Source organism: Denticeps clupeoides, chromosome 17 (assembly GCF_900700375.1).
Source record: "Denticeps clupeoides chromosome 17, fDenClu1.1, whole genome shotgun sequence".
In the NCBI taxonomy this organism is placed as follows: Eukaryota; Metazoa; Chordata; class Actinopteri; order Clupeiformes; family Denticipitidae; genus Denticeps; species Denticeps clupeoides.
The window spans coordinates 5,307,826-5,330,584 of record NC_041723.1 but is presented as its reverse complement, the minus strand read 5'-3'; the positions used below and the strand labels follow the sequence as shown (position 1 = coordinate 5,330,584).

The window sequence follows — 22,759 nt, the reverse complement described above, 5'->3', positions numbered from 1 at the left end:
TAGTGTGTTTGATCCATTGAACGTGAAAACCTGAAAAAAAAAAAAAAAAAAAAAAAAAAAAAACACTGTCAGCAAAGCACAGTCACTGAACTGCATTTCAGGATTTACTCTTCAAACAGGTTCTAGTTTGCACGCATCTATGCACGCATAGAACTGATGGTTAACTGAATCCTAGAGGAAATATGGCCGCCGTCGTGAACGATTGTCGTTACATTTTATCCGTAAATGTCTAAAGACGCGTTTTTTTTTTTTGGTATTGCCAGTTCCTCATCTTCCACACACGCCTGGAATCTCCGCCTCCCCGGCGAGGGAACCCGATACCCGGATCCCCGGCCCTGCTCCTCACGCCCCTTCCATCGCCGACCACCTCCTCCCCTCCCCCGGCCTGGAATCCGCGCGTCTGTCCCGGAGCCCACCTCTCCACCCCCGATCGTAAGTTAACTCGAGAAAGTTTACCGCTTGGCGCAGTGAAGAAGAAGAAGAAGAGAAAGAAGAAGGAGAAGAAGAAGAAAAGTCCTTCTCGCGGGGCAGTAAAAGTCGGGGAAATCTCCGAGCGCGGAACTTGGAAGAAAATCGGCCCGGTTTGCTGGCCCCGCGGCGGGATGAACTGAGAGCAGCAGGCCGAGAAAAACAGAGGATGTGGATCTGGTACCTGCTGCTGGGTTCGGGATCGGGCACCAGCCCGGTTGGTGAGTGGGCGTGTGTTGGGGGGGTTCGGCTCGGGTTCGGAGCCCCGCGGAGCCCGCCGTGACGGCGACAACTGTTGCCCCGCGCGATACACACGTAGCCCCTTTACGCGCCTCTTACTTCCTCGTCTCGGGCTGCGGGATCCGTGCCGACAGCCCGCTTCTCCTCGCCCTGCCCGCCCTGCCCGCCCGCCGTCAGCGCGTTTGCGTGGTTTTTCTACGAATAGCGGCGCTCCGCGATGAACGATTGTTTCGGTTTTCGGGACCGGGCTGTTGGCAGGATGAAGCGGTGACAACGTTAGTCCGTCTGCGGAACCAACGTCACCCCTTTAACCTGTGATCCAGGGACCTGAGCCAGGTGGGGGTAGCTGTAGGGGTAGAGTAGTGGTGGAATAGGGTAGGGGTGGGATAGGAGTGGAGTAGCGATGGGTAGGGGTATATGTAGGGGTAGCTGTAGGGGTGGACTAGGAGTGGAGTAGCGATGGTGTATGGGGTAGCTGTAGGGGTGGGGTAGGAGTGGAGTAGTGATGGGGTAGGGGTAGATGTAGGGGTAGCTGTAGGGGTGGGATAGGAGTGGAGTAGCGATGGGGTAGGGGTAGATGTAGGGGTAGCTGTAGGGGTGGACTAGGAGTGGAGTAGCGATGGTGTATGGGGTAGCTGTAGGGGTGGGGTAGGAGTGGAGTAGTGATGGGGTAGGGGTAGATGTAGGGGTAGCTGTAGGGGTGGGATAGGAGTGGAGTAGCGATGGGGTAGGGGTAGATGTAGGGGTAGCTGTAGGGGTGGACTAGGAGTGGAGTAGCGATGGTGTATGGGGTAGCTGTAGGGGTGGGATAGGAGTGGAGTAGTGATGGGGTAGGGGTAGATGTAGGGGTGGAGTAGGGGTAGTTGTAGGGGTGGGATAGGAGTGGAGTTGGGTACAGGTGGGATAGGAGTGGAGTAGGGGTGGAATTGGGTACGGGTGGGATAGGAGGGGAGTCGGGTGGTGTAGGGGTGAGAGGGTTGGGGCAACGTGCAGGACGTGTTTTTGACATTTGCGATAAGGACAGAAGTAACTCGTCCTGATTTGTGGGTTGAAGTTCGGTTAGGTTGAGGTGGAACTTTATTAACGTTTCCTGAGGGAAATTCGGGTTCTAGCAGCAGTACATCGGCATAAAATATAAAAAGATATATATAGCAGTGTAAGAAATATGATAAGGAAAAAAATATTTAAAGTATATTTAAGTAATAAAGTAATAATTAAAATATCAGTCATAATAGCCATCAGTTTGTTTTTATCTCTGACGCATCAAACACGGCACCATTCTACATTTATATTTACAGCATTTATCAGACGCCCTTATCCAGAGCGACTTACAATCAGTAGTTACAGGGACAAGTGTGTTACCCGCTAGGCTACTACCCGGTGGCAATTTTAATTGGCTTGTATGTAGTGAATGTGGAGCTCTATTGTTTAAAATATGATCATGGTTATGGTTGCATAATTGTTAGAATTGTTTCTGTCAAACATAATAAGCCGAGGTGTATTTCACACTTTTTACTACACTACAACATTGACTGGTGCTCGATTAAGTCACTGCATGAGTTGAGTATCATGGATGATATTACTGTGGAAACAGTTTGGGTTTTAAGCCAAGCGAGAAGTAAGAGCTTACTAACTTGTAAGAAGCGATCTTTCAAATTAGTGGAAGAAGTCTAAGTGTCTGTCAGAAAGTGCTAATACAACAAATCTACAAAACCCACCTGCAGGTCCGTCACCCCTCCCAATATGCTGAAAGCACATACATATAAAGTACAGGCCAAAAGTATGGACACACCTTCTCATTCAATGTGTTTACTTTTTTTTCATGACCATTTACATTGGTAGATTCTCACTGAAGGCATCAGAACTCTGAATGAACACATGTGGAGTTATGTACTTAACAAAAAGTGGAGACCTGGCCTCCACAGTCACCAGACCTGAACCCAGTCCAGATGGTTTGGGGTGAGCTGGACCACAGAGTGAAGGCAAAGGGGCCAACAAGTGCTAAACACCTCTGGGAACTCCTTCAAGACTGTTGGAAAACCATGTCAGGTGACGACCTCTTGATGTTCATCGAGAGAATGCCAAGAGTGTACAAAGCAGTAATCAGAGCAAAGGGTGGATATTTTGAAGAAACTAGAATATAAAACTTGTGTTCATTCATAGTTTTGATGCCTTCAGTGAGAATCTACCAACGTAAATGGTCATGAAAATAAACACATTGAATGAGAAGGTGTGTCCAAACTTTTGGCCTGTACTGTATATTTATCAGACACTCCTTTTCAGTCAGTAGAGACAGGGACAGTCCCCTAGAGGACACTCAGCGTTAATTGTCCTGCTCAGGGACACAATGGTTGTTTGTGGTCTTTTGGGTCACAGGCGAGTGTGGTACCAATATCCATACAATATCCTCTATTTATTTGTAATAAGACTAACATAACAGGACAATAACCTATTTTTATTCTCAGATTTTGGGATTCGTTCAAATAAATAGGTCTTCATAGGCTATTTGTAAATTCAGCAAACTTTCACTCCAGTGGTGTGAGTGCCATGACGTCCCATGTTGGTGTTATTTCCGTTTTATGCAGTCAGTGGCAGTTGTTTAAGCGAAACGAATCGAATCGAAACGAATCATGTGGATGGGGTTAGGCACAATGGACTTCCTTCATTCGGTGCAATTTTTCACAACCTGTTGTCAATGGGACAGCACGGTGCAATTTAACATCCCTAATTATAGTGGGGCGTCAGAGGTTTGGCCATTTTTCTGTGTGGTTAAGTGAGATGGGGGCAATTGTTATGCAGTTTAAAGTTGCTGCAGGCACATTAAATGTCAATATGTGTTTTGCACTTGCATTCCGTTTGTACTGGGCGCGACAGTTCATTGACTTCGTTGACTGGTGTCCACACTAAAACGATTTTTGACACTCATTTCATTATTCATAACTGGCACTTCCACTTTCAGTGGTGTGTCATGGCAGAGAATTGATATTGCTGAATATTGCGGTGGCCATCTTAAATATATTTTAGTGTTCTGATTCTTATTATTACCCATATGTATTTGTTTATAATATGCCAGTAATTGTTTTGTTATCATGTCCGCTAGATTAGAATTTGGTCAGACATTCATCATCATCATCATCATCATCATCATCATTTATTTCTTATATAGCCCAAAATCACAAACAGTCTCAATGTGCTGTTATTATGCATCGATGTCCTGTTATTCTTGTCCACCTTTCCCCTCAGTCAGAGATGAAAGCAGGCATGAATGCTGGAATCCTACGACGTACGGGTGGTGTAGGATATTTTCCAATTTGTCAGAAAGTGTCCGCCAGTTCCATTCGTTTGATGGCGCATCCCCACGTAGAGTACAGTTTACCCGAGGTGAAATTAAGGGTCATTTCCTGTGTGAGTGGACCTGCTGAAAGTTTATTTTTAGCTGTGATTTGCTGGTGGTTGGCTAATACATTTACAGCATTATTATTAGCACTTTCATTTACATTTACGCCCTTATCCAGAGTGACTTACAATCAGTAGTTACAGGGACAGTCCCCGCCTGGAGCAACTTAGGGTTAAGTGTCTTGCTGAGGGACACAATGGTAGTAAGTGGGATTTGAACCTGGGTCTTCTGGTTCATAGGCAAGTTTGTTAACCACTAGGCTACTTCCACCCTACTACCACTGGCTAATGCAGACTAGCGCTCTGCATTAGCCAGTGCTGATATGTCAAACTTTCTTTTTTTTTTTACATAGTCTTAGCACAATGGCTAAGTTGCCTATCTTGTTGACTTGTAATTGCTGTGATGTTAGTGTGATGTTTAGTGTGAGTTAAAATGTCACAAAATGGACTGACTGCATTAGCTACTCTTTCACCTTCAGACGGTGTATCAGATCAGTAGCTGAACAAAAATTGGCCTGGAGACTTCAACTTTTGCGCTGTAGGATCAACCCAGCAAACGGAAAAGCTTTTGGGTTATATAAGAAATAAATGTTGTTGTTGATGACCAGTACATTGAAATGAAATCCTTTGCCTACCGCTGAAGGGTTAAATTGTACCTAGTTGCCTTTTCCCCTTTAGCTTTTGAAGGCGATCATAAAATGATGCGAGGCACTGATGAGCGTTTGTGAGAATACACAGTTTTCCTTTCGGAGCGATGTCTCAGATGAGATGAATGACTTTCGTTACTTGAGTAATACGTACCCTTTGCCAATGGGGATGGGGGGGTGAGGTTTTCCCAATCATCACTACAACACAGGAGCTTTAACGCAGCATGATTTCCCCGGTTTGTTGTTTTTTTACATGTCTGAGATGTCTTTATAAAAGTTTGTGGAAATCGTGGTCGTAGTGTTGCCTGGGAGGGCTGATGCGCTAGTGTGTCTGCTTGCTTCTTGTTCATAAGTCAGTTTGCAATGGTCATTAGCATGGAGCAGTGCAATACAAATATAATAAGAAGTATAATAATGCTTACATAAAGAGAAACAATATAACTAGTACAATATTTCTATGTGACTAAAAATGTAGTCCCCTGACCCTTTGGTGTGATGTTGGCACTTTGAAACCTTGACACTGAATCCTTGCTGGACTGGGCCAAGGCCTGCACTGGAGAATCCAACGGTCAGGAAGGAAAAGCACGAAAAGTCTTTGCGATCGATCCACACTGACGAGAGATGCCCGGGAGGACGTACAAAAGCAGGCCTTTGATGGTGGAGCCATTGCGTCTCCAGACCTGGCCTACGATCGATCAGAGCTGCTAATTCCCACTCAAGTTTTCATCGGCTCTTCTGTATGGCTTAGACTTCTTGAGTTACTCGGTTAGCACAAGCTTTGCTGGAATTGTTCATGCATCGCCATGAGGCCATCACATATTGGAAAACGAACAGTTGGTCTGGTGCGTAGACCTTGATTAGATTTTCTGGTGTTCTGTTGAGATTGGTTGGAGTTTTGACATGTCTTGTCTGGCAGAAGCAACCGACTCCAGACGCAAGGGGACTGATTAGACTCAGGAACAGATTAGTTTCACGCAAAGTTCGCAGGAGTTTTCTTCGCTTGGTTGGCAAGTTCAGTCATTAAAAACAGAGCCTCGAGGAGCACGGCGCATTGGGGATGCGGTGCATTTGTCTCTCTGCAGGCCTGTCTGGTCGCTGTCTCGTTAGAGCTGTGTGATTAAATGATCGATGTGATTATTTTGATGGATGCTTAGAGTAATGCATATTTAAATCCGTACTGCTCTTATACAATATGCCAGATTCTCTGGAATTTCATTCCAATTAGAATAACAGTCTTGCCAAAGGCGGAGTCATGAACAGCGTGCATTCTGGAGCTTTTGTGCACTAAAAGGTGAGCTCCAGTCTTGACCTATGACAGCAGTTGTGGTGCCACATGACCAAAAGCACCACAGAAGCTTTTGACAACAAGCATAGTTGTAAATGGATTCTGCAGGACCAGGTCCAGGGGGGGTTTAATGTTCTCCATTCAAAGCCTCACAGCAGCAAATCCCATTAACTTCAATCATAGATTACTTGTTAGATACGAATCACATTTATACATTAGAAGCATTGCAGCTTTTCACTGTTTGCTTGTTATGAGCCGTGATTTTGATGAATATGCAATCGATTAAGCAGGCCCGGTGTTAACTAGGGACGAGGTGTTTTTTTTAGGAAAAGTCAGTCTGTATGAGTGAGTTTGGGTTCTCGGTATTCCTCTCCTCCGCTCCTTTCTGCTCTTGTTTGCGTTTCTTTTTTCCTGTGAAACTCCCCCTTGTTTTCCGTCTCCAAGCAGGCGAGATTTCCCGACAGCTGGGTCTCCTGCTGCCACCGTGATCAGGAGTCGTTTGCTCTGTTGTGCCACACAGCAGGCTGTTGTGGACACAGTGACACTATTTTGAGTCCCCATCACTCCAAACAAACAAATTTGCCCGAGGTCACCTGATGAGCAGATTTCCTGTAATGAGAACGCGCCGTCCAATTCGGTCCCCAAAGCCCCCGCTCTGGCTTTTTACCACCCAAGAGTGTGAAGTGATGCATCGCGACGAGCTGTCTGATGTTCCCGCTCTGTTTATTCAAAGTCACTAGGGTCTTCGTGAGCCCGCCCCGAGTTTTATCAACAAGCAAAGCTGTAACATATCAACTGAGAAAGCCTTTAGGGACTTTTTTTTTTTTTTTTTTATTACTCTACTGCAGGATTTTACAACAATACTGTTTGGTAAAAACGACATCCTCAATATTGCACATTGCATCTAAGGGTGTACTCAGACCAGGCAGTTTGAACCGTGCCCGAGTGCGTTTGACCACCAAAGCGTGGTTCGTTTGACTAGTGTGAGTGCTCCGAGCCGTGCCCGGGCGCGGTTCGTTTAGCCGGCCCTGGCCCGGTTGGAAGAGGTGTGCCAGAGCACGGTGAAGCACAGAACAGTACACGTGATGTCACGTTTTTGCGACGTTCCAAAACCAACATGGCGGGGAAAGGGTCGATTTGGCCTATGGCAGAGGTGCAATGTTTGTTGGAAATTTGGGCAGATGAGAGCATACAAGAACAGCTGGACAAAATGCATAAAAACTCGTATATATTTTGCAAAATCCGGAATTATCTTCTTCATCGTGGATACCAAAGAACCACCGAGCAGTGCCGAGACAAGGTTACAAAACACCGTGGACCAAACAACTCAGTAGTAGACACAAAGTGACCAGAGCAATGAACTCCATTGCGTTCAGCGAGAGCACCACTTTTCCTGTTTATCCTGAAACCCCGCCCACCATAATGACGTAAGCGTGCTCCGGCACGAATGCTGAAAGCCTATGTGAGTGCAGGCCAGAGGGGGAGTGGGGAGGGGGGACAGTCGTACTCGGGCCCGGTTCATGGCATCCGTGCCTAGTGTGAGTACACCCTAAGTATAATCAGCAAATTTGTTATTAGATTTATTTAAACATTTTACTTATAGCCATGTCAGTGTTAATTATGAAGCATTTGCATTACAGTGATTTTATCACCGTTAAGGGGTGTTTACAACAAAATAACATAGCGCCAAATTGTCTGTTTCGGGGGAATAGGTATCAGTAGTTTCGGGGTGTTTCATGTTCATTGTGTGTGTCCCTGATTTCCTGATTGTGTGGACCTTTTATGACAAGTGTAAGTGTTCCCATGCAGTGTCTTGTCCTTGTCCAGTCATTATGTTTTACTTTGTCTTGTGTACAGATGTAAGTGTCCATGTGCCCTGTTTGTGGTCAAGTAAATCGCCTGTTTTTAGTTGGCCGTGCTAGCCGTCCTGTTTTTGCTGCGCTGTTGCTAATCCCTGACAGGCTGATATTTTGAACAATAACTACGAAACTTCAGAACATATCATCGTTTTGAAAAAAAAAATTCAATATGAAAACGAAGGTAGACTTGTATTGCTTCATTGTAAATTACAGCATGACTGGCATAGCAGGTCCCCTGACGTAGCAGCTCTTTTGGGTATGATCCCTGCTTGTAGCACACAGGGAATATTTACTGGTGTCACATTGGTGGCTATAGTGTATCCATAAAGTATTCACATAAAACAATGTTGCAGCCCTGTTCTAAAGTTGATTTAATTTAGAACTTTACACACAACAGCCCAAAACGACAACATGAAAGTAATTTACTTTAGGTCTGGCAAATTTAAAAATGAAAAAATTTAGAAAGCACATGTGCATAAGTTCATTTTCTTCCCTCAGTGAGCAGTTAGCTCCTATTTTTTTCTTGTTTCTATGAATTTATTTCTTTAAATCCATAACAAATAAGTGCATAAGACATACAGGACGTCCAGAAACTAGTGACACATTTATAAACGGGGAAGGACACATACACATAATTGACAGCTCATATCCGCCATTAGCACATATTTGAAAGTGAAAAAATTTGAAAGTGAAGTGATATTCATTGTGATACACAGCACAGCCCACAGTGCACACAACAAAATGTGTCCTATGCTTTTAACCATCACCCATATTGAGCAGTGAGCAGGTATGACAGGCGCCCGGGGAGCAGTGTGTGGGGATAGTGCTTTTGTGGGATTAGAACCGGCAATCTTCTGATTATGGGGCAGCTTCCTTAACCGCTAGGCCACCACTGCCCACCACTTATCAGCGGACATCACAAAATGCTATAGACATCCTCTTTATCACAAAAAAAACTGTTATCTTGTCAGTGATTTAATGCTTGAAAAACATTCTGATGAACTAGTGAACATGACATGAACACGCCCCATGCCCTGAATCGTATATAGCACCAGGAAGACAGGGCCCTAGATTTGAATGCACTCATGGTCGCACAGCTGACTCCTGAAGGCAAGACTGCTTCATGTCCTTGGTTTTGTTCAGATTGGACGTGAGAGATCGACAGACCAAGCGGTTACGATGGTGCAACTTGAGGACAGAGCCGAATTCAGCTCCTCTCCTAGGGGCCACCCTGCTGTGGCTTCTCCCACCCGCCACCATTCAGTAATCCCCTCCTGCAGGGAAAACCAGGTGGGAAGCCAGAATGCTCATCTCCCATGGAACAAATCTGCTGTTTTCAGGCACACTGTCATTAATGGAAATGAAATGCAAAGCCGATGTTAATTGCTTTTGTGCCAGTTCGCTATCAGCAAGAGCTTGGAAGACCTTTTTTTTTTTCCCTGAAGGCCAGGACACCGAAATCTGGACCTTCCATGGATCTCTTTTTGTTCTGCACTCAAACATTTTCTAGGGTTGTTCACAGGGCAGCCAGCTCTGGCAAAGTCATTTTTTTCTATGTTTTTTTGTGCAATCGGGTCCCGGGGACGGTGATGGTAATCAAGTCAGACTCCCTCCAGCTTACTTAAACGAGAAACGATGGAGAACAAGCCAGGCAGATTCTGTAAATCCGGAACAGCTCCTCATGTGCCTTGTCTTCCCAGACACAAAATTGATGACATGTAAAGGCTCAGGGATATTAACAACTGCTAAACCGAAGGCTCACCGCGGTTCATTTGTCCTGAGCTCCCCGCAAGGCGGGAGGACGCGGTGCCACAGCAGCTTTCTGAATTACCGCATATAATGCACCTATCCTGTGTTTAACAGCGTGGGAGAAGGCAATCAGTCATTTCATTGAAGATGCGATGGGCTTCATGATGACTCCGTGATTGTAATAAGCGCTTGATGGGTTCCTGCTTGATGCCTCGCCTGCGAGGTTCACCTGCCATCTTTCAAATGAATCCCTGTAAAGAAGAACAAAACCAAAAAAAAAAAGGCTAAAAGAACGCAGCCACATCACGCAGCACTAAACGAACAGATGCGCCCAAGAAAACTCTGTTCCCCGGCGGATGGCATTTTGGACAGTCCATTCGTTTTCATTTGGGTCGCTGTCGGAGCGGCTGTTTGTGCTCTCCATTCGAGTCGTGCGTCTCTGTCAGGCTCTCCCTCGCCTCGGCCGCCGGCCTCCCAGTGAAGAGAAACGAAGGAGGTGGGGAGCGTCGCCCTCCACCGCTCCTCTCAAATGGTGGCCTTGTCTTTCTGATGGGACATAATGGCTAAATAATTTTTTCCAGGGCTAAGCTAATGCTAGGTCGGTCAGGTTGACATAATGTGATTTTCACAAGATCTGGCCAAGGTCCACCATTGAAGTGAAGTGATTGTTATTCTGAAACACTGAAACACCTTGGCGGGTTGGGATCGGAACATTCTGTTTATGGGACCACTTCGTTAACCGCCTAGCCACCACTGCCCCATTGTCTGTCTGTCATTGTTGGCATTGACACTACTGCATGGGACACTGTGGGACTGTCACATGATTCCATCCATGTGACTGGGAGCAGCACGGAAACGAGGTAACGTGTCTCTTATAAATTGGCAAGATGGCCACTGTCAGCCGCTCGGTCATTGATTGACATCCGTCAGTTCGACTCGGCTTCTACTCAACTTGTTACGAGTGACACCGCTCCTATTCATCTCATCCCCTCTCCTCTGAGCTCCTCCCTCGCATCCTGTCCCATCCCAAATTCAACCTCAAATGCGAACGACAACATCCATGTGGTAAATCGGAGGAAACTTACCTGCTTCCTTGCGTCCCATCACACCGGGGTTCCTCGTTTTCTCCCATACGTGCTCACGTTGTGGTCCCGTGACCGTGACTTAGGAATTTAGGGTGTAGTGTCCATTGTGTGCATTCTCAGATATTTCTCCAGAAATAGTACTTTACGTACAAAAATCCCACACATAAAATACTGTAAGTGTACTACATAGCGACAAGATATTTTTGTTTTTGGTCAAACAGCAAGACAGCTGGGTTTGACAATAGTCATTTCATAGTTGCTAAGTCTAATTTTTATATGTTTTGTGTGTGTTGCTTTTAGCTTCAGTCCATGGGAAACTGAAGCAATGGCAAGAAGTTGCGCCACTACGTTGGGCAAACACATTCTTACTTCAATTCTTACTTGTTTGTAATTTCCACTGTCTATATTGTGATGCTTAAAACTCACAAGCAAGGCGCTTAGGCTCATACAGAGATTATATGGCTTTGCATCATGTGAAAAGGTGAGATAAGAATTTTAAACATGTTGGCTAGAGGTGAAGGTGAAGTGAAAGTGAAGTGATTGTGGCACAGCAAACGGTGACTCAACGAAATGTGTCCTCTGCTTTTAACCATATCCCTTTAGTGAGCAGCCATGAAAGGCGCCCTGGGAGCAGTGTGTGGGGACGGTCCCTCGATCAAGGTTACCTAAGTGGCTAGAGTGGATTCGAACCGGCAACCTTCAGATTACGGTTCCGCTTCCTTACCCGCTAGGCCACTGCCCCAAGGTGTTCTCTGTAGTGTGCATGACATATTTATTGGTGCAATTTATTGGGGCAGTGGTGGCCTAGCGGTTAAGGAAGCGGCCCCGTAATCAGAAGGTTGCCGGTTCGACTCCTGACCCGCCAAGGTACCACTGAGGTGCCACTGAGCAAAAGCACCGTCCCCACACACTGCTCCCCGGTCATGGCTGCCCACTGCTCACTCAGGGTGATGGCATAAATGCAATGGACAAATTTCACTGTGTACACCGTGTGCTGTGCTGCGGTGTATCACATGTGACAATCACTTCACTTTCAATTACAATCATCTTGTGCAGCATTTCTCAAACCAGCCATGTCAGGCTTTGGGTTTGCAAGGCCCTACATAGTTAGAAGAGTGATAGTATTATGGACCTTTTACCTATTGTCAGGAACACGTGACAGGGAAAAGATGAACGCAAATGCCCGACTGACAAACATGAGCTTAAATAACAAAAGTGGTGCATGTGGAACCTTACATAGGCACAAAACTAGGGAAAATTATGGAATGAGGCCAGGACACAGCAAGGATACATGTATACTAATAATCATGGATGACAACAATCAAGGTAATCAGAGACAAGACAAGGCAAACATTCTCTGCCTCAAACAGACCCATCAGTTCAACAAGAAAAGATTAGTAGATCAGACCACTGTATTGTGATCAGCTTATGCTATGCCTCTGCCTTAATATGTGGCCAATGAGTATATTTTTAAGGCATCAGTGTAAGGCAGTAACATCACAGGCAGTTAATAGTTAAAGTGTTGTTTTGATGGCATGATACCATGACAACATAAGGACTCGATTATAGGAGTGGTGTGGCACAGCTTGGTGCTGTGGCTGATTAACATCCCATTTGTCACACAAGACATGACTATAAATTCACAGGACTGAGCCAACGAAAGGGGCTTTTGGGTGTATTTGATTGCAGAAGGAACGCACACAATGTTTCCATGTCCATAACAGAGCGACCATCTTATTAATATTGGCTGAAGTGGCCAGTGCTTACACATCACAAGTGACAAAAAAAGCCACCGCTTATTCAATTTTTCCTCAAATCAGTGTCTCATCACGAAGAGGGTTCTGGCTGTTTGTGGAATCATATATTTCATAAAGCTCACACAGTGTAAATGTGTAGGTATTTATTTTATATTGTTATTAGTACCTTTCCATTTAGCATTTTATTAACTGAAGCACAATTTGCACAGTAAAATGTACATTTTTGTGCAAAGCATGAACATGTGAAACATTATTTTGTTATTTTTCATCCAGACCAAAGTCACATTGCTTCTTTGTAGACATCATGGGGGAACTGTATTATATGGCACCACGTATTTCTTTTATCTGTGATCCCTCTGGATGGGACACATTTCTGTTTGATGCTAAAAGCCCATCAAAATGTGTGCCGCTTGGTGTTGTCTGTTCCATATCTGTGCTGAGGTTATAGGCCTGAGCTCATTACATACAGACATCTGATGCTGTATCCATCACAATCCTCTCCATCTTCATTTTTTTGGTCCCCCCCCCCACCTCCCAGTCGACCATCAGAGATGCTGCTGCTGAAGGTCAGAAGGGTCCTGGGCGATGTGGAGCGATGGATCTGTGTGTCGCACTGCAAGGACACGGCTGGACGCATTTGGCGCCACACTCCCCATCCGTCACTGTCGTCAGCCGGTCCAGAAATGTCACCGGGCAGAATGTGGGACTTTCACTCGGCTGTGACAAACAGCTGTGGCGCTGCATGTATACTGGACCGCCATGCGGAGCCCTCAGACAGTGGGGTGGTGGCTGTGGGCGGGGCACCCACAGACATTTAGTATACCGCTGCTCGCCACAATGTGAATTAATGATGTTGCCCACATGCTGACGAGAGGCCTTGCGCCGCCAGCGCCGCTCAGGCCGCTGATGCCTGTTGGGCCAACGGGGAGGGGGAGCAAATCTTCGGAATCTCATTTATCGCCGCAGGCCGGCATTCGGCACCGCGCATGTCTCCCACTTCCTCTCCCGCTCTCGCCCAGGTAATCCCCAGGCGATTTCGACATTGCTGATGCTCTGCAAAAAAAGAGACCGCGTCAGGTCAGGAGGTTTGGATGAGATTCAGATTTATAGAGTCCTCTATGAAGGATGCGGGAAAAGACTTGACCCACCTGACTACGCCAGAAAGCCGCAGGCAGTGCTGTTGCCATGGTGAGCGGTAGATTACGGTATAGAGTCACGGGTAGAGTAGATTTAAGTCTCTGTTTGTTTGTCCTTGTGTCCTCTGAGCATGAACAGGATGTGTGAATTACGTGAGTCGGGCTTATCTTCAGCATGTGTCAGCTTTTGAATGCTTCCCAAATGGACTAACCAAAAGTGACTAACTTTATCAAACTTTAAAACCCGTTTTTATAAAACCACAGGCATTGGGTACTACTTTCAAACTGGCGCTAAGTGCATCTCTATATGCTAAGGGCAGTAAACGTGCGCTAAGTACAGTAAGTGTGGGGGCTTGTTCACTTGTATTATCAAAATTTACGTGAATACATATATGAAACAAGACAATCTAAAACGGATGTTTGCACGTGTGACGTATATTGCATGAGAGCGGTCAGTCTTCAAGCTTTTCCCATTTCATGTTTTATGTTTGGCTGTCAAATTATCTGAAACCCAGAAGCGGGTTTTTTTTCGACAGTTTTAAATGGAGGAGTCAGTATGATTGAAAGTTCTCATGCGCTCTACTTCTAGACAATTTTTAAAAGCGATCTCTGCTAAAGACATCTGGGGGCCATGACCGCTACCAAAGCCAAGATCATGTCTATCAGCACTTTAATTCAAGCATTCCGACGGGTGAAAAAGTGAATGTGATGTTAGCGAAGACGTCCAACGTTGTGCTTCTTATATAATGCGAGTTACAATGCTTTATGTCTATGTCATATTGTTAGAAATATGATTAATCATCAAAACCAAACTTACTCAGTAACACAATTAGTGTGAGGAGATTTTGAAACTGAACTTGGCTTATTTCTTGATCATTTTGTTGGGGCAATGATAATGACATACCTTAACCCCAACCCTAACTTCACATTGTATACATATGTATGTTCATTTGTTATGTTATTTTGTCAATATGTTATTTCATTTTGTTACATTCTATGCTGTGCATTAATAATAATTATTATTAAATGTATAATAATTAATACGTAATTATACATTTAATTTATATATAGTGTCTTTGATGAACCCAAGATCGCTTTACACATAGAGAACAGTTACAGATGTGATGCTAGAGAGACCAGAACAAATCAGTGAGAGACTGTGGAAGAGAGCTACAGAGCTGGGAGGGGCGTCTGGTGCGTGGGACAGTGAAGAGATTACTGTCGGAGGAGTGTTTTCGAGCATAAATTAATGACAGAAAAGGAAGGGTGGTGGCAAATGCTGACGAGTGATCTGATATGTAAGTTAAGTAATGAATCTAAAAGAACCCCAAGATGACTGGGAACAGGAGCAGGTTTGAGAAGTTGAGCATCAATTTTAATATAGAGATTGGATGCCTTGGTGAGTAGTGAGTTAGGTCCAACATGTAATTAGTGAAAGAATACGGCTGTGGATCAGCGTTTTAGACTAATGGTTGTCTTTTAAACACATTCATTCGCGTATGCTAAAATAATTTCACTTTCATTCATCATGTCACTAGACGGTGGAACGCGTATGGGTGGTCCCCGCTAGTCGCCTGCCCCGGCCGAGGTGCTGACGATGGGCTACGGGCTGTGTGATCCATGGCTCTTCTGTAATGGGATTTCATAAACACGGCCCGTGATTAATGCAGTCCAGGTGAGATGTGGTCTCTCGCCGCCAAAGCAGAATGGAGTCAAGTCGGAGCTGCTAATGTTCTAGCTGAGGCTGCATTAGTGGCTGCGTTTATTTCTCTAATGCACGTGAAAATGTGTATACACACACACACACACATATGCTGCAACGCAGAAGTGGATCAAAGGTGTGCGCACATAAAACAATGTGAACCAAGATTCCCAGGAGGACAGGGTCCAGGCTTGACTTAAAAGGACTGAAATATGTCTGGTACGAGACTTTGAATTCATGCCTGACAGACATGAAGGTTATGGCTCTGAATAAACGGATATATCCATCTCATGAGTCAAAAGACAAAAGCGGAATGTTCAGTAAGCCCTTTAAATGTGTAGTCTGCATAATTCTTGGATAGTCATTATTGTTGTTATTTTTATAAAAATAGGTCATGGTTAAAAATACTAGATCCTGTACTGTATACCAGAAAAGGTGTGCATGGTGTACTCAGCCACCCAAAGAAGTGCTAATAAAAAAATTCACATTTTTGGCATAATTAAGTACATTGCAGGCTGGTTTAAATCAGCCGCTGTCATAAAATCACTGATATTTGTGTGCATTAATTTACAGTCGGGTCCATAAATATTGGGACATTGATACAATTCAAATCTATTTGGCTCTAAACACCACTATAATGGATTTGAAATTAAATGACTCTTAGCCATAATTTGAGGGTATTTACATACTAATCAATGAACAGTGTAGGAATTACAACAGTTTGTTTAAGGGACCAAAAATAATGGGACAAATTAACAGTCATATGTCAAACTTTCACTTTTTAATACTGCAAATCCTTTGAAGTCAGTTACTGAAATCTGGACTGCATAGGCATCACCAGCCATGCCGTCACATCCATGGTAATGCTTTTTCTGAGGCTCACCAATGGTTTGTCTTGTGTTGAACCCTCTGTATTTACTCTGGTGAAGCTTTCTCTTGATTGTTGACTTTGACACACGTACAGCTATGTCCTGGAGCGTGTTCTTGATCCGGCAAACTGTTGTGGTAGTAGTGGGTGGTAATGGTGGGTAAAGGTTCAAATCCCGCATACTGCCATTGTGTCCCTGAGCAACCCTAAGTTATAACTACTGACTGTAAATGTAAAATGTAAATGTTGTGAAGGGGGTTTTCTTCACCAGTGAAGGAATTCTTTGGTCATCCTCCACATTTGTATTCCATGGTCTTCCTGGTCCTTTAATGTTGCTGAGCTCACCGGTGTGTTCTTTCTTGTTAAGAATGATCCAAACAGTTGATTTGGCCACACCTATAGTTCTTGCTGCCTCTATTATGGGCTTGTTTTTATTTTTCAGCATAATGATGACTTGTTCATTGTCACGTCCCCATCTAGGGGTTGGGAAACGTGACAACAAAGGAGAGGGATGTGTGAGGCGGCAATACACATGTACCAGGCCGAAGTGAGAAATTGTGCTTTTATTTACAGTGAGAAGTGAACAACCAACCCAAACCATTCAAGAAACCTTACCATAACTAACACAACAATGACCACACTAACACGCAACACAGGCTTTTCTCAAACTCCCCTTCAACACTCCAAAACTCCACAACAAGTGGCCCGTTTGGTGGCTGGAGTTGTCATTAAGTGCTCTTGTTTGATGAGTTGATTGGCAGAACCATCAATCCCAATCTCAACCCAGAGAACAGCCTAAAAGGGAAACACACACCAATCACAGATCATCCCCAAACCACTCTATGGGCCAAAGGACGTAACATTCATGTATTAAAGTTGTCCTTTATTATGACAGATTTCCATGAAATGAGTGCATTAAAGATCTTCTAAATCCCATTGTTTTCTATGCGATGAAGAGCGGCACCACGTGACGCAGCCAGCTGCATGGCACTGCATTAACGCACAACCAATAGAAACAAGGCATCGACACGGACTCTGAAACCAGGATGGAGGAGAGGTTGATTATAGCAGTTATTATAAATTGAATATAGCGGTTTAATCTGACCAAAACGTGGCGAGGAAGGTGACAAATGTCAGACAGGTCTGCCAGGTGTGTGTAGAAATATATTGTGATAACTATAGACCTATTTTTCAGTTTGTTTACTGAAAAAATTAGGTATAGTTATAAAACGCATTACGTGGTGGAATCGTGATGGCATTAGTAATTAGTAAGTCAGTAATGGCATTAACCATACCAAGTTTTTTGAGACCACGACACGGAGCATTTGGTTAAAAAACAGTTAAATCAGATGATTTTTTGCTTCAATCCATACTTGCTTCACATAATGACAGCTCTTTGGATCTCATATTGAGAGTTTACAGCGACAGATGAAATTAGCACACTCTAAATAAATTCTAAACCTTTATCTACTTTTTGTAAATGGGATAATGAGGGAGTAACACTCACCTGGCCATGGAACAGCTCAGCAGCTAATTGGCCCATTACTTTGTCCCCTCAAATTAAATGTAAAAGCCCGTTGTTAACGTACATCTCGTTTGTTTCATTTCAAAATTACTAGTAATTTTAATGAAATTTAAGGTCTCGAATTTAGGACTTTTTAAAGATTTGTGGAAACCCTGGAGTGCACTCTGTGCTCTCACCAAAAACGAATGCCTTGTGCTGCAGGTAAGCATGGTTTTGTGCAGGTGATGCGACTTTTTCGCGAGGAACAGCTGTTTCTGCGGTTGGCTGGTATAGTCAAAATCTCTCCCATTGGCCATATTTATATTGCATATTGCCGTTCATACCACACGGTACTAGTGCTACATTTAATTAAAGTTTACAGGCTATTCTACAACAGTGCTTTTTTTCAGATTCTCTATTGGATTGAGATCTAGATATTTGGAAGCCAAAATTGGAGGCCAGGTCAACACCTAATACTTGTCATGTTCCTCAGGGTGGCATTATCAGAATACTGTTGTCACTCGTATATACACAGTTAGTGTTTTATGATGTAACAGAAGGCTTTACTGACTAGGTTTTGACCATCTCAAATATTCTTTTAATGGATGCGTGTACGGTGGGCGTTGGGGAATACATCATGTTGGGGAGTACATGCAGATGTACTATTAAAAATGTATCAATACACCAGCAAAGGAGGCTTTTATGAGATGCTGCTCCCTTCTGACTGGGACCTGGCAGGCAGATCATGGTGGAAAAGGGGGACAATTTATACCAAAAACCTTCTGTGCACTTTGCTTATTTACTTACATGCTTGTTCCGTGAAGCTTCATGCTATCGCATCAAATTGTTCAATGCAGGGAGATCGAGACGTCATCGTCACACTAGGAGTCAGATGATATTGATTGCATCTACAGACTGAATGTAGGGGCATACGCTACTTGAGTAGGTTGATTTGAGTCACTCCTGCCATTGTGTGTGCATGTGTGTGCTCACACAGGAGAGTGAATGTGAACAAAAGCGATTATTGTATCAATCACGGGTCAGAAAGTCACAGCATTGTGCAACTCTTTAGTTGTACAAACAGGGCTGCATAAGACCGTAATGGAAAAACCAATACATGGAAGACAATGAAATAATATCAATCAGGACCTCCAACAAAATCCACATCGCCGCTCGCATAGCAAAACACAGGATTTCGTTCGACCTCCAGCTGAGTGCGAACATCTTGCATTACAGTCTAAACCTGCATATCACTGCAATCATCTTAAAGTAAACTCTCATAAGAATAAAATTAATCAGATGGAATAATCATACAAATTCTGACCTGCCCTTGCTCTTGAATAAATTCTCTGTGCAGGCAGAATTGTAATCTCCATGAAGAAAGGAACCAGGGCTGGCGTGGCACGCACAGGTATTGTACCGATTGAGTTTGCTAATCTGATAATTATTTACCGTGGACCTGTTGATGCATGCAAGTCTTTGAGGTATCCTGCAAGGTTGTCTTCAATGCAATTATTTAAAACTAGGACTGTCAAAAATAAACATTGTTGTTTGCAAATGGAGACACGTGGCTGCCGAGGCGCTCAAACACGGGAACAGCACACTGGCGGTGTGTCCGGACGTGCAGAGAGTGGAAATCTGCCAAGACCAGATGAAAATATTAAATGCATTGCATTTTTGGCCGCATAAATCTGAATGATTTAAAAATTTTAAAAACAAGAAATTGCCTGACTGAACAATTTAGAGCCATTTGCACAACAGTTTCTATGTTTTTTTTTTTAAGTTTCATCTCCCTATTTCTCCCCATCTGAGCCTCTTCTTGGTACATGTCTGTGTCATAGTTTTACAAATTTTACCAGTTCAAATGTTTTTTTTAATCGTCACTGAAAAACAGTAAATATTGGCCTGAATATAACATGACCTTGATAATAAGTTGACCCTCACTTTCTACTACTATATATCATTCCACAGAGGCTTGCTATTGTCAGGATGATGGGTGTGTGATGTCACCCAATGTAAGATTACTTCGACCGCTTTCTATTCTTCATCTTATATAGTACAACAAAGTCCCATTCTGTGCAGCATAGAAAGTTTTAACAAATATTAATACTGACAAAGAAGTGCTGGCTCAATACTGCATCTCCCTACACTGAGAGATAAAAAAAGCGACCTTGTATGGATTCACTAGATAAATGGATCACAAGATAAATTGTGTATGGTATGTCGATAACTCTGTGTTTTGTGTGTGTGCTTGCATCTGCCAAGTGTGTATTTGGTGACTACACATCTCACAAAATAGAGATTAGATTGTGTCTGGTAATGGGGTGGAAGTGGTGGTATGGAGTCTGTACGTTGCGCTATGAAATCTCCCGTGTCAGGGTGATATTTGTCCTTGGGAAGTCTACGTGTGGGCTTTTCCCCTCCTGGTTCAAAATAGTAATTTTATCGCAACATCAAAGGCATGTAACAATTTAACTAGTTCTATTAACTTTTAACAGAACTTGCTGCTGATGGATTATAATTGAATTTGTACTTTATTTATATAAACAGTGCAAAATGCCATCTTTTTCTCTTTCACCAAATTGGAACTAAAATTGCATTTAAAGTGATAAGAAAGTCATTACACAGCACATGGTGCACACAGTGAAATGTGTCCTCTGCTTTTAACCCATCACCCTTGGTGAGCAGTGGGCAGCCATGACAGGCGCCCGGGGGGCAGTGTGTGGGGACGGTGCTTTGCTCACTGGCACCTTGGCGGCTCGGGATATTAAAATATTTTTTAGCTGATTCTCAGTGTATTGTTACATCCCTACAATATCACGAAGACATTCTTGCATTTTTTTTTTCAATTTATTAGGTTTATATATGCACAATAGAAATTGTATTTATATACTGTTGTTGACAAGCTTTGGAAATGGCACTAATTCTGTTCTGCTGCGCAGATGATACGATACACTGTGCCGAAAGATCAAGTCACGAGAGATGAGACAGTAATCTGATTATCATTAATCTGCATTATTCCCTCCCTGTTGGTGGGAATCATTCTCGCTAACTGAACGCTGAGTGACAGGCTTGAGTGATGAGGCACAGTGCATGCTGGGAGCAGTGCCCGGCCTCATTAATGCAGCTCAGAGGGAGGCCCATGTCTGTGCCATGCCTGCGCGGGCTCTCGGCCACGATCAGCTGTTCGCGTTCACTTATGCACATCAAATTACAATTCTCAGGATGGAGAGGGCTGCAGGCTCTCACTGGCACTTTGATTTGTTTGCGGCCTATGCTTTCTACTTACTTGACATGACCTTTGTAGATGTTTGGTGAGAGGGTTCACTGTGGTTCTTGGTGCATCAGCTGCGAGGCTCAGACGGATGCAAGATGTGAAGTGGAGCCGGGCATATTTTCCGAGGCCGGAGAAACCACTTAGGTTTCTCTCCTTTTGGCCTTTGGGTAATTTTAGTCACACTGAAGATCAGAGGCAAATTCGTCAGAGCGTTTTTAAAAATCCTCAAAGCACAATATATAATAATAATTTTTATAAAGCTGCCGACTTAGTTGTTTTCCAGTTTTTCTTATTTTGAAACAGCTCATGTTGGGGAGCAAACTTGTGATTTTCTTTACCTCCGCCATATCACACTACCCTATCCGTCCTGAAGGGCCGGGGAGGGGAGTGTGTGTGGGGCCGGCGCTGTGATGTATATGTCTGGTTCTTTTGGAATGGTCCAGGGCTCCTGGAGAAAAGGAATAGGGTGATTCTCCTCTCTTTATCTGCCATCATGCAAGGCTCTAAATTGCCTCCATCACCCACTGTGTCTAAGAAGCCTCTAACGCGGCCACTCCATTAGCGATGGCTTAATTGGAAAAGCAGCTCATCCCTTTTGGGGCCCGGCAGAAGATGGTCCTACATGATATTGATCCGTCCCACAAAAGTTCATTTTTTTTCTTTGTTGTTGCATTCTATAATTTATTTTACATTTATCCGCAGGATGTTTTTGGATAGCTTGTGTTTCTTACATAAGTGATTATGACTGTGCAGCAGATATTGATTGTGCTTTAGCAACACGACATCCATTTACAGCTCCACTCAGCCCCAATCACTGCAACAAATGTCTGGATGTCACAAGGTTGTACATAGCCTAAAACAAACTGAACTTGAACTTGAAGGATGAATGCCCTGAATTGGAGAGCTTTGTCTGCCCCATTGATCTTAATTTAAAGGCCAACATAATTCATGTAAGAAAATTTGTTTCCAGACTGAATAAAATAGCTTAATCTGGCATTTTTCAAAAGCCATGTTGTTGCCATGTTACAGCAGGGGGGACTTTAACCATAACTACACAGACCAAAGGCTAATGAGACAGTTATTTTCATCCATTGTAGGAATATCAGTCACTCACCACGTGAAAATATATATCTGTGATGTACGAAACATTTATGTTTTGAAACCCAGATAGCTGCTTTTAGATAAAAGTGCCATTGTTCCCAATCACATCGTTATGCATTATTTATTACCCAAAAGTGGTGTCAAGAAAACAGCTTCTGACCAATCTTTTAATACAACCATTAGCCTTTTACTGTTTATTAAGTGTGTGGTTGTTATAGGCAATTTAGAGTGTAATATACATATATTATTTATGTATATTGTTTTCTGATTCGCATTATGCAAATAAGAACACATGGCTGCTTTTTAAAATTACTGCTGATGGTTTTTGATTTCCGAAGTGAAAAAAAGTGATAGTAATTGTTTTTGTGATTGTGATACACAGCATAGCACACAGTGCACACAACCTAATGTCCACTGCATTTAATCCAGCCTTAGTGAGCAGCAGACAGCCATGAAAGGTGCCGGGGACCTTGCACAAGGGTACCTCAGTGACTCCTTGGGGGTTTTGGATCTGTACTCAAAAGTCCACTTCCTTACCCGCTAGGCCACCACTGCCCCTTATGTCAGTTCTGTTCTAAAAAAAAAAAAAAGAAAAAAAAATTCTTTCCATAACCTTCAGCCATGTCTGTGTGCTCCCACAAGGAATTGCATAAATGTGCTTCTTGACCACCAGCAGGCCCAGAAA

The 22,759-nt window shown here is 43.7% G+C and overlaps 1 protein-coding gene across 2 annotated transcripts in view; it reads left to right on the top strand.

Annotated features, from left to right (window-relative positions):
* The first annotated feature begins 367 nt into the window (after positions 1–367).
* Positions 368–22,759, top strand: part of ldlrad3 (low density lipoprotein receptor class A domain containing 3) — a 63,931-nt gene continuing 41,539 nt past the window's right edge. For both annotated transcript variants that reach the window (XM_028957271.1, XM_028957268.1), the window contains exon 1: positions 368–689. In XM_028957271.1, coding sequence (XP_028813104.1) covers positions 638–689 — 52 coding nt within the window. In that variant the 5' untranslated portion in view covers positions 368–637. The remainder of the gene's footprint in view (positions 690–22,759) is intronic.